The sequence below is a fragment of the Orbicella franksi genome, chromosome 8 (assembly GCF_964199315.1).
Source record: "Orbicella franksi chromosome 8, jaOrbFran1.1, whole genome shotgun sequence".
Lineage (NCBI taxonomy): Eukaryota > Metazoa > Cnidaria > Anthozoa > Scleractinia > Merulinidae > Orbicella > Orbicella franksi.
In genome coordinates this window covers 29,079,296-29,091,843 of record NC_138152.1, presented here as the reverse complement: position 1 = coordinate 29,091,843, position 12,548 = coordinate 29,079,296, and the positions used below count along the sequence as shown (strand labels likewise).

The window sequence follows — 12,548 nt, the reverse complement described above, 5'->3', positions numbered from 1 at the left end:
AGGTGACGTGAAGTTGCCTTGTCTTGCTATAAAAGGGGAGCATGCAGAGATGCTAGTGAGTGTGGAGACAGGCTGATGAATTTAATTATTTCTTTTTCATAGCTTCAGAAGAACCTGTAAGTCATGAAGCATATTCCACAAGTCAGTGTAGTGATTCAGCAGAGTCTGTAGTTGGACAGATGACAAGTGAATCTCCACTACCCCCAGGTAAGCATGTAGCAACAATACTAGGATGTAGCAATATTTTCTGCAGTAACATTGTCAACATTGAAGGGAACAGGGGGAGGCATTACTTCCAGAAATGAGCTATATGGATGTGTGGGAGCCTGAAAGACATGGATTTTTGGGCTGTTTTGGTTTGAAAGTTAGTCAGATTTTTCTGTATTGCTCTACAGTAAATGTTTTATTGGTAATTGACCTAAGGCTGGAATTAGGTATACAGTCGAACCTGTATATAAAGGCCACCCTAAGGACTTGAGGAACTGGCCACTTAAAACAGGATCATTAAAAATACTCACTGAGCATGGTCTAATGAAATGGTACTGTATTTCAGCACATTGCAGACATCTGGAAAATGTTAACGATACTAAACGGCCTATTACCAGCTTACAGTAGCTTTGTACATGTTATTTCTTATTAGTGATGATGGATTGCATTTTAAACACAATAAAATACCGCATAAAATGACATTTGGTTTAGTTTCCATTCAAGGGTGGTCGCTTAATACAGGTAAAAATAAATAAGAAAGGCAAACATAGGACTGTCACAGGGTGGCCACAGCTGCTTAATAGAGGTGGCCGCCTAATTCAGGTAACAAATACAGCGTTTGTTTGAGTGAAAAATCGGGACTTCGAAAACTAGCCACTTAATACAGGGCCATTATATACAGGTTTGACTGTAGTTTTTTCATATAGAAATCCTAAAAGCATAGTTCAGTGACTGTATTATAAATCTCTTTCCATGGGACTGTGTATGCAAGTTTACACACTGCCATTTTCCAACTCAGTTAATAGAAACTAAGAGTTTTAAAAATGAGGTATTTTTGTCTCAAATAGGATTTGAAGAAACAGATATCACTTTCCCTTTCCACCAAAAGATTCCAGTGAGTAACCCCTGTGCAGTGACCTGAATTTACACGTTTTTTTCTTTTTAGATCTGCCTGGGCAAATGTTCATGAGTCTTCAGCAAATTCAACGCAGTGTAAGGAACTTCAACAGTAATACTGACCCATCAGCAGAGTTGAAGAAAATTGCATCAGACAAAGGCTTTGTGATTTCTGACAATGAAGGGTCGGGGAACTGCATGTTTCATGCGCTGTCTGAACAACTGAACGTTGTGAAAGGAATCGAGATCTCGCATGGAGAATTAAGACAATCCATAGTGCAGTACCTCAGAAAGAACCCAAAACTGGTAAGTTTAGTATTTTATTTTGTTTTTTCGGGTTAAAATATCTTAACAATGATTTGTGGCTTGGGAAAATATGTTCCAAGTAATCAGACTCCAGCATTTGTGTCAGCATTTGAATTGGACTTGCAGTCCGATAAGATGGCAGAAAACTGGGCATCGCCATGTACAGGGATTAGTTGTCTTAAAATAATTTGTTTTGAGGAAAGATCTCAAAATTTGGTTCTCCGTTATACATGTAACTTTATGGAGGGACATTTCTGCCATCACACATATACCCCCGTATGTGTGTACTGACCTAAAGTTAGCCTTTTTATTCTCCCTTCTTACAGCCTGATGGAACAGATCTGTTTAACTTCATCAATGGATATCAGTCATGGGCTGATTATCTTACAAACATGGAGCAAGATGGCACATGGGGCGATCACGTGATTCTGTATGCGACTGCAAACTGCTATAAAACATACATTGATGTGATTAGCAGTCAGTCAAATCACCGTGACCTTACTATCAGGCCTGATGGTGATGTGATCAGCACCAACCCACTTGTGCTGGGCCATGTTCATGAAGTCCACTACGTCAGCCTGCAACCCAAACAAGGTGAGACTTTGGCAACACACTGTGTTATAAGACAGTTTATTAATAATGTACATCATTTCAACTCGTACAAGGTAACACTTACTACATCATGCTGTGTACATTAAGTCTGTTTGTCAGGTGTATCATTTTTCTATATTTCTCCTGGGTATGTTAACTGTTCCTCTTTTTCAGAGATTTATAATCTTGTGATTGTAGACAAATTTGTATGTCTCCTTGGAATGTTAATTACCTGTTTTATTCAAGAGAATTATCATTAAGTTATTATTTAACAAATAAAGCTAAAGTTGAGTAAAACACTAATTTATGATTTTGATATAACACACTTGAAATAGTAAAACATGGTTTTCTGATTCCTACATGGCTTTTCAGCTGATCAGATCTTGCAACTAAGATCAAGAGAAAATAATGATAGAATACTGTTTACATTATAGCAGGGACTATGACAAAATTGTGAGTAGATTGGAATAAGTTTGGAAGATGTTGACCTTTAATCCTCCACTGTGTTGCTTAGTATGAATCATAAGGCTTTTCTTTAACAAATGAAGAAGGCTTAGCCGTGTTTTACACTGTGATACATGTAAAACACGACAAGCATTTAAGAACACAAGAGAAAACACGAGCTGCAGGCGAGTGATTTCTATATTTCACTAGTGTTCTCAAATGTTCGGAGTGTTTTATCACAGTGTAATACATGGCTTAGGTTTCTAGGTTGATTTGGTTTATGATATAGAGGTAATGTGGCAAAAAAACAATAAAACACGCTTTTTCTATGTTTAATACTCCGTTAAAACATAGTTTTTTGACCAATCGGAGTGCACACAGGGTCCTATCTGTATTATACTATTTTCTATGATTCCCACCAAACTGCTCAAAGGAGGTTACCTACATTCATCATCGTAGAATAATTTAAGGACGTTCGCGTGAAAATTTTGTACTCGATAGATTTCTTTAAAACCTCTACTGCGGACAGATAATGATATACTTGTTTCAGAAATGAAATAAAAATTGGGGGTCACTGACTTCGTTTCAGAGATCAAGCGTGTGGAAAACTAGTCTGATTTTGATAAATTGGTGTGCGTAATTCAGCATGGTCTCCAGCGTTATAGGTTGAAATATCAAAGATAAGTCAACAGAGGCAAACTGTCCTAACAATATTTTGCATAAGTGGATCTGTGGCATCAATAATTCTAAATATTGCCATCATTTTCACAAACCTTAACCCTTCAAGAGGCTTTTGAAACTGATGCACAGCTAAACGGAGAGGTCAAATGAACGGAATTTGATGGTGCATGATGGTGCAACTTCTACACGATAGATTTTCTTCATTTTTTTGCAAAAGGTAGAAAATCGGTTGAGAAAATGGCCCATCAAAAGAAAAATAGGGGTCACCAAATGTCCAAGAGCATTAAATCGACGCAAAGTTGTAGCGGTGGCCATTTGCCTTATTATTGTTCACCTTACTACTTAGCGCGTGCACTTGATGCATGACGTGGCATGTGAATTTTGTGCACAGTAAGGATGCGCAGAAACAATTAGCGCGAACGTCCTTAATGCCTCCCATCAAGTGGACCTGAACAACAATTCAATAGCTGCTACTAGTATCTGGTTATTCAGTTTTGTTTTTATTCTCTTTCCAGGTTTGCAGAGCAAGTCTTGTTAGAATCATATTTTGACAATGAAGCAGCTTGTGACTTCAATTTAGAAGGCATCAAAGAATTGCAAGACAGTAGAACTACAAAGATTGGCAGTAAATAGATTTCATAGTAATAAGCCAAAGGAAAGATTGTTCAATGAATTGCTGGTGAACATGAGTGTCCTGTTTAGTGGCAACATCACAAGGTAACACAAGAACTTCATACTTGCAAGCATTGGTGCTAACAAAATGTAAGTTGTTTTATGATTATTTTTATTTTATGACATGCAAGACCTTAACAAACATTGAACAAAAAAAATGCGTGTTTCTATCGAGTATTAATATACGTGTGTCCCATCACGAATGCTATTCTCTGATTGGCTATGCTACTCACTATCTATTCAGTTGTAGATAGTGAGTTGTATAGCAGTGTGCGCTTGTTAACAAAATGGCAGCTGCTTCTTTGCATTTTCGAGGTGTTTGTGAAAAGGATTTAGAGAAATTTTTGGACAAGTAGTAGATTTATACTAAAACATTTAGACTGTTCGCTCTTGATTACTATGCGTGATAGTTCACTTGGACTGTACCTTCGTCAACTGTTATGCAACAAATCTTGAGCCCATAATCTAAGTGTTTAATAGAAACACAAGTGAAATATTAGGAGAGTACTTTTTTCAGCTCTTTCAATCTTTCACGAGTTTTCTATAGCTCAATAGAAACACAGATAAATTTCTTCTATACACCGAATGCAAATATGGCGGACCACTCGGTTGGCACCTGGGACGAGTCGCATGCAAGCGAGGCTAGTGAGGCTTTGATGTTTTGTTTTGACAGAAAAGTCTTGCATCGTCGTCGATCTGGTCTGTTTTTGTTTCGCCCTCCCTATAAGTTGTTGTGTTCCTGAATGCCACCAGAAGGAATTGAAATCTTCCACAGCAGAGAAAGTGTTTTTTTTTTTTTCTTTTCTGCGGTCGCCTCTCAGGGAAAACAGACGAAGGTAACTAGTTTACGATCGCTGAAGGAACTGTTAAAGTTTGTTCGTTCAGGCTAGAAGATCTTAGAAAATGTGTAAGCGACCGCATTTAGCTCCAAGTCGTTTTCATTTGGCTCAAAGCATTCACTGGATACAACGATGGGAGCAGTTGAAGTTCATTCGCTTGGTTGTTACACCGTAGTATTTGTTTCGTGCGATTCCGTGCGAGTGGACGCGAAGTCAACTTCTTCCTTTGAGACAAAGGATGTTTTTCAAGAGGAGCTTTTCTTTACTTTGAGGAAGGAACTGGCCATGTAAATCGTGTTGGAACACCACCAGACACCACATAAGCTCGTCATTTAAACGATTTTTCTAAGATCTTCTAATGTGAAATGTAGCGAACAAACTTTAGTTCCTGCGGCGATCGTGAACTCCTTTCCTTCGTCTCGACGAATTGCATTGATCCACTATTTTCCCTAAGCTTAAGAGGCGAACGGTGGAAAATTTATATCCCTTCTCGTGGCGTTCAGAAACACAGCAGCTCATAGCCACAGCTAAATGAAACAGAGCAGATCGACGACAAAGCAAGACTTTTCTGGGAAGCATTGTCAAAACAAAACATCAAGGCCTCACTAGCCTCGCTTTCATGCAACTCGTCCCGGGCACCGACTGAGTGATCCGCCATATTTGCATTCGGTGTATTTCCTGTTGAAAACACAGCGATAAAAAGAAAGGATAGTCACTCGTTTATTTTTGTTAATCTAAATGTAAATTCTCTTTTCTTGTGCCACTGTTCTCGTGTGAGGCCTGGGGAGGAGTGAGACTCCCATATAAAAAAGGCAGGGATGCTCGTCAGAAATTTTGAAAAGAATGCCTAAGAGGTGCAGGTCTACACACATACTGTTTTGTGCCAGGCCTGGCTTCAAATCTTCTTCTGTATTTTCACAACCTTTTTCATTTTTTCCAGTGTTAAAGGATTTCCAGTTACAAGCAGGATTTCCAGCTCCTTCAGTTCACCAATATCGTCAGGCAATGTAGTCAACTGGTTATCACTCAACAACAGTACCCAGAGTTTATTGAGATGTTCTATGTGTGGTGATAGAACTGTCAGCATGATTTTACTCACATCCAATACTATGGGCTCATTCAATTTGCCAGTCTCAACTGGTTATTACTTAAGTCCAGTCTCCAGTGATCCATTCTCACATTCAGTCTTTCCAGCTCCTTCAGTTCACCAATCTCGTCAGGCAGTTTAGTCAACTGGTTATTACTCAATTCCAGTCTCCAGTCTCCAGTCTCCATTCTCAAATCCAGCCATTCCAGCTCCTTCAGTTCACCAATCTTATCAAGCAGTGTAGTTAACTGGTTACAACTCAAGTCCGGTATTCAGGACTATTTGAGATTTACTGAGATGTTTTATGTGTGATGATAAAACTGTCGGCTTCTTTTTACTCACATCATCTAACACTACTTACCAGCTCCTTCAGTTCACCAAGATCATCAGGCAACATAGTCAACTGGTTACTACTCAAGTACAGTCCCCTCAGTTCCTTGAAGGTAGAACAGACAACTGGTTGTTACTCACACTAAGCACGGTCAGGTTACTCAACTCAGCAATGGCTTGAGGAAGTTCTCTCAACTGGTTCACCTCTGATATCAGCCTTTTCAGATTTTTCAGCTTGTTAATACTTGTTGGTAATTCTTCCAGATGATTATCTGACAAGTCAAGTTCCTCCAATTCAGTCAGGTCAGACACAGCTTCAGGAACTTTTGACAACCCTTGGCTACTAAGATCTAAAACGCCGTCTCCGATAACAATTGTAACTTCAGTTCACTAATCTCATCAGGCATTGTAGTCAACTGGTTAGCACCCCACAACAGTACCCAGAGTTTATTGAGATGTTTTATGTGTGATGATAAAACTGTCAGCTCATTGTTACTCACCTTCAGCCATACCAGCTCCTTCCATTCAGTTCACCAATCTCATCAGGCAATGTAGTCAACTGGTTATCACCCCACAACAGTACCCAGAGTTTATTGAGATGTTTTATGTGTGATGATAAAACTGTCAGCTCATTGTTACTCACCTTCAGCCATACCAGCTCCTTCCATTCAGTTCACCAATCTCATCAGGCAATGTAGTCAACTGGTTATCACCCCACAACAGTACCCAGAGTTTATTGAGATGTTTTATGTGTGATGATAAAACTGTCAGCTCATTGTTACTCACCTTCAGCCATACCAGCTCCTTCCATTCAGTTCACCAATCTCATCAGGCAATGTAGTCAACTGGTTATCACCCCACAACAGTACACGGAGTTTATTGAGATGTTTTATGTGTGATGATAAAACTGTCAGCTCATTGTTACTCACATTCAGCCATACCAGCTCCTTCAGTTCACCAATCTCGCCAGGCAATGAAGTCAACTGGTTATTGCTCAAGTCCAGTCTCCAGTGTCCATTCTCACATCCAGCCATTCCAGCTCCTTTAGCTCACCGATCTCATCAGTCAATGAAGTCAACTGGTTACTACTCAAGTACAGTCCCCTCAGTTCCTTGAAGGTAGAACAGACAACTGGTTGTTACTCACACTAAGCACGGTCAGGTTACTCAACTCAGCAATGGCTTGAGGAAGTTCTCTCAACTGGTTCTCGTCTAATCTCAGCGTTTTCAGATTCTTCAGCTTGTTAATACTTGTTGGTAATTCTTCCAGATAATTATCTGACAAGTCAATTTCCTCCAATTCAGTCAGGTCAGTAACAGCTTCAGGAACAGTTACTGCTGACAACCCTCTGCTACCAAGATCTTGATTTGTTCTGATACACATGTAGAAATGCACAAACTTAATCCCAGGGCAAGAAATTCTACATGATCATTTGGTCAACAGCTGATGCTGGTTTGTTTTGCTGTCGAGTCAGAAATACAGCTTTTAGTGGGCGCTCTCTTACCTGACTCGTCCCCACATGGCACGGTGCAAGATGGAACTGCAAGGTGAGATGGGTACGCCTTGCTCCCCCTCGCAATATGGTTGGAAGAATGAAAATATTTTATTTTCTTTAATGTGATATATTTCCCGTGTAGTTCTGTTGCATTACTCACACAGCAAAATTATGTTTTCATTTCAGCAAATAAATGTTGGAAGTCAGTGCAGTGGCCTGGGTAAATTCAAGAGCTCCAGCTAACCTTCAGTCCCTCTCAGAGATTTCTGCATTGGTTTTCATCTTCAGGAAAGAGATAGCCTGTGAGCAGGCTCACCTTAGAGTCACACGCGTGAGCGGCGAAGTGCGAGTCAGCGAGCGAGGAGTCTGGTGCAGAAAGGAAGTCAGCCTGCCTTGATCTCTGATCTCTGTTGTTCCCAGGGTCTCTCTGTCCTCCTCCCAAGAGTGAGAGAGGGGGACAGTGGGAACGAGGTTAAACTTTGCTGCTTGCACGTGTGTTCCTCAAACGTGAGCCTGTTCGCAGGCTTGGAAAGAGAATTCCTTGTTTCATTCAAATTTCTTTTTGAGGGATCAGTTTTTTCTTACCTCCATGACTTTCCTGACAAATTTTCCTTTGAATCGTAATTAATAAGAAAGAATACTCAATATTAGATTTAGAATAGCAAATAATAAACGGATAGTCATTCTGAGATTTGGATTAGAAGATTGGACATAAAGATATTTACTTTAACAAATAAACTTGCTCAAAATGCAGCCCTATCTACGAGGGTCTCAATGGGGTTAACCGTCAGCCGTCAAACAGCCCAAAATTTAACCGAAAACCGTAAAAAAACTGCAATTTTTGCTGTAAACCGTCCGAAAAAGAGGTAGTTCAATGTTAACCGTCAAATGGTTTCAAGGTATTTGGAATCTCACTATTTTATTGGCTCATCACGGACTTCTGACTCTCAAAGAATCTTTAAACTTGTAAACTAGTTTCCATGTTCCCAAATAAGCTGACCCTATGTTTTTTCGTTTTGAGGACCAAGCGCATTGAAGCTTTTTAACAGCATTTGATCGATAGCCTCAGTTACAAAAGAAATTGATCTCGGCTCATTCATTATGTATTTTTATAAGTTGTATATTTAAGAAATAGAAAAGATGTACCTTGTTTTTGTCGAGTTTTGCTATAAATCTACTAGCGTTCTATCACGAATGCCGTTGTCTGATTAGCTACTTTACTCACTATCTATTCTGTTGTAGACAGAGAGTAGCTAGCAGTATCAGTTGTTAACAAAATGGCGGCCGCTTCTTTGCGTTATCTAAGTATCTGGAGAGCTGATTTAGATGAAGTTTTGAACGACTAGTAGATTTATACTAGATTAAACGCTCTCGATTTCTGTCATAGTTGACTCGGGCTGCGCCCTCACAGTGAGAGTTATCTAATTGTTAAACGGAAACACGAGTGGAAGTTTGGGAGAACGAGAAATGCGATGGAAACACGGGCCGACAGGCGGCTGTTTCCACAGGTTTTACGAGTTCTCTCAAACTATCACGAGTTTTTCTATAACACGATGGAAACACGCAGGACATGTGTACTTCTTTTAGAAAATTCCGTGACGGCGAAAAAAGAAAGCAACTCGTTTACTTTGATCATCAAAATGTAAATTCTCTTTTCTCTCGCCATCCGATGGCGAGAGAAAGGAGAATTACCATTAATGACGTAATGATGACGTCAAAAGCTCGTGCTAGTTCTGTGTTTTGATCGAGACACGATTTTGAACCAATCAGTGCGCGTAATTTCTATCGGCCATTTTCTAGAGGTGTTAGAGCATATTTACAAAATTTCACTTCATTTTTAACAATTAGATTATGAGCTCGAGATTTCTATCAGGTGATAGTTGATGAGGCCGAAGAAATTGAGAGCGAATAATTTTAGTAGAATTCTAACTTAAAGTAACGCAAATAACTTAAAGTAACGCAAATAATGGTTTGCAAATATTTTTCGACGCATTATTGAACTTTACGCTTTAATATAATCGCACGTATTGAATTGTCTTTGGTAATTTTGCAGTTGTTTACGCGCGCGCACCGGTTTTTCCATAATTTCAAGTTTTTAAGTCAAGAATCCGTTAATGTCCTTTTAGTCTTCTCAGGAACTTTATAATCCATTTATATCTAAACTTTCTTCCAAAACTTCGGAAAAACGTCGCATTTCGTGGACGACCGACAGCTACTGCATTCTAATGGCTGATAGTATACGAGTAGCTCTGTCAATCAGACTGCAGCATTTGCATTAGTATACTAGTAGAATTCTACTAAAACACGATAGAAACAATGAGAAACATGTTTTCTATTTCTTTGAGAAGATTCTGCGACGGCAAAGTAAAGAAAACAACTCGTTTACTTTGATAATCAAAATGTAAATTCTCTTTGCTCGTGCCTCCATTCATTGTCAACAGCTCATGCTGGTTCTGTGTTTTTATCGAGTTATAGAAACACGATTTTTGACCAATCAGTGCGCCTATTTTCTATGGGTTTCTTTTTAGAGGTCTTACAGTATATTGGCAAAATTTCACTTTATTCCTTCCATGAAATTCCAAGATGACCTCCAAAACACCTTAGGTATTAGTTATGAAGAACAAGAGTTAATATTAAGTTAAACCCAAAGAAGAAATTTCCTCTTAATAACCGTCAACCGTCAAAGCTACCACCACCCCACCCACCCATTGAGACCCTCGTCTACATGTATTAATCATTTGTTAGATTGCAAATTAGGTATAATTTACTAGTGCGGAGCTAAATATTTATTGAAATGTTGCATTGACCAGAGAACTTTGGTACATAGTAAATAATAGGCCTCTCCGTTGCGCAAACAATGAAAATGAATGTATTTTTTTAGAGCAGACTTTAGTAAGTGTAAAAAATCCCTCTCACTCAGAGAAATACACTTTGCCATTGTTACAATGTAAGTAATGAATTTTTGGAGATGCGCTTTATCTGTTTGTTATTTTATACTGATGGTTATTTTTTGTAGGTATACGTTTTCTAAACTTTTATTCTGAATACCAAAGACTGCTTATTCTAAGAGTATAAATATTACAGCAAAGTATATAATCGAGATATATTATTGTAAAAGATTGTATTTAAAGGGGGTATTAATTAAACCAGTTTCTTCTGCTCTGGGTTGTCAATGGTAAAGCGAGCCATTCGTGTGAATGTGGAATGCCCGAGATACTGGCACCACAAAGAATAGGGAGTGTGTAAGAAAGCGATAATTTGTTCTCCCCTCCCCAGGGACCCTAGAGGAGATGGGCCATGCCGGTAGCTTTTGACCTCCCAAGTTGTTTCAGGGTCTCTTCATATGAGCCTGGTCAACAGAGCTGGCTCGGTTTTTGAAATCTTGCCTCGCCGCTCCTTTCTTTGTAAAAATTTCAAACCCTGGCCAGCCCGGCTTGTCGTATGAACACGTCGAAATTTTTACGACTAGAAGAATGGCGAGATCTGTGAAACCAAGCTAGCCTAGTTGACCAGGCTCATATGAGGAGGCCCTCATATGGTTGACTTACTTACATTAAGGAAGCTGGGTCCACACTGACGACCAACCGTGTTACACTGTTTATGGAAAAGCCAGAGAGACTCTTTGCTTTGCTTGCTTTGCCGGCTATTCTTCCTTTTGTTATTTCTCCTTTTTTTTTTATCCAAAACAAGGGAGGGGAGCACTGATTGGAAACTATCTTCCTAAAGCTTCTCCGAAATCCAGCAACCAGTGTAGTTAGGAAGAGACCGTTTACTGTTGCTTCCTTTTCAGTAAACATAACCTGGAATGAATTCCCTGGATTAGAGGCTGTTGCTCTCGAGAGGCGTTAAACCCCGGGGTGATTCCCATTTAACAGTGACAGGGTTGCTCGTTGTACCTTAGGGGTTAAAATTCGTGTTGTAGTACCAGTGCTATCTAAAATGATCACCGCTACAGTTCTCACCAGTAGTGTACATGGCAGCCGCACTAGCAGAATGTGAGTTTATTTATTTTTTCTTTTACGTTTTATTTGAAATAGGCCTTGTTAGCTTGGGAGGTTTGTTTTCCCATAACAGACCACATGCCATTCTCTAGAGAATTGTTCTATCCATGTAAAACTTATTCATTGATATACACGCGACTATTTGAAAATTTGCAAGCAAGTATTATCAAGAGTATAATCACACGGTCTGAAATGGGGCAACAAACTGCCCAAGCTAAAAAGGTCTATTAGCCATTTAAATAGAATGCAGATTTTTGACAATGCTTTCAAAAACCTTTACGGATAGAAGGTATTCGACGGATCATATTTATCGCTTTTTTTACATGTCATGGTGTCAGTTAATGTACTGATTCCTCTGGCCTCATAGGGGTGCAAGTGAATTGGGGCCACGCCAACAAAACGAGGTTTTGGTACCTTCTAGGGGTTCCCCTTCACTTTAACACGAGAGTTTCCCCCGGTCATTGACTTCTATTGGTCATCAAAGCATCTTTAGGGAGCCACATTCCCCTTGTTAGTTACTGATTAACCGGAGTGGGTGTGCTCCCAGAAAAGTGCGTTGGGGGTGTGTGACCCACTTCCCAAAACCCTTAGCCTATTTAGGACCAAAATCTGCGGGTTTTGGTACCCTATTTATGACCTGGCCAAATATTCGATACCCTATTTATGACCGTTGCGGCTGGCCCTAGACATAAGTTATTAAAGGCTTTTGTTGAACGTCTTATTGATAATGATGAAAAAGTAGCTTCTTCTAAGAAACACTCAATTCAAGACTGGAGTGCTAAAACCATACCCTATTTAAGAGCAAAACAGCCAAAATCGATACCCTAGTTATGACTACAACGGCTGAAAATCCCGACCCTTTGGGGCCGCACATACCTATATAGCCCATATAAGGGAGAACCCCCTCCCCCCGGGCTGACTAGTTAATGCCTAGAGAATAGGCTTCTAACAGAAGGGGCTGGTTAATTGTAACAGTCCTGAGGTTGTCGCATGGTGAT

The 12,548-nt window shown here is 39.6% G+C and overlaps 1 protein-coding gene and 1 pseudogene across 5 annotated transcripts in view; one reads left to right on the top strand and one right to left on the bottom strand.

Annotated features, from left to right (window-relative positions):
• Positions 1-12,548, top strand: part of LOC145496102 (uncharacterized) — a 492,363-nt gene that overhangs the window by 243,511 nt on the left and 236,304 nt on the right. For all 5 annotated transcript variants that reach the window (XM_081475728.1, XM_081475729.1, XM_081475732.1 and 2 more), the window contains one exon: positions 103-207. In XM_081475728.1, coding sequence (XP_081331854.1) covers positions 103-207 — 105 coding nt within the window. The remainder of the gene's footprint in view (positions 1-102; positions 208-12,548) is intronic.
• LOC145495755 (uncharacterized) lies at positions 6,322-7,595 on the bottom strand (annotated as a pseudogene).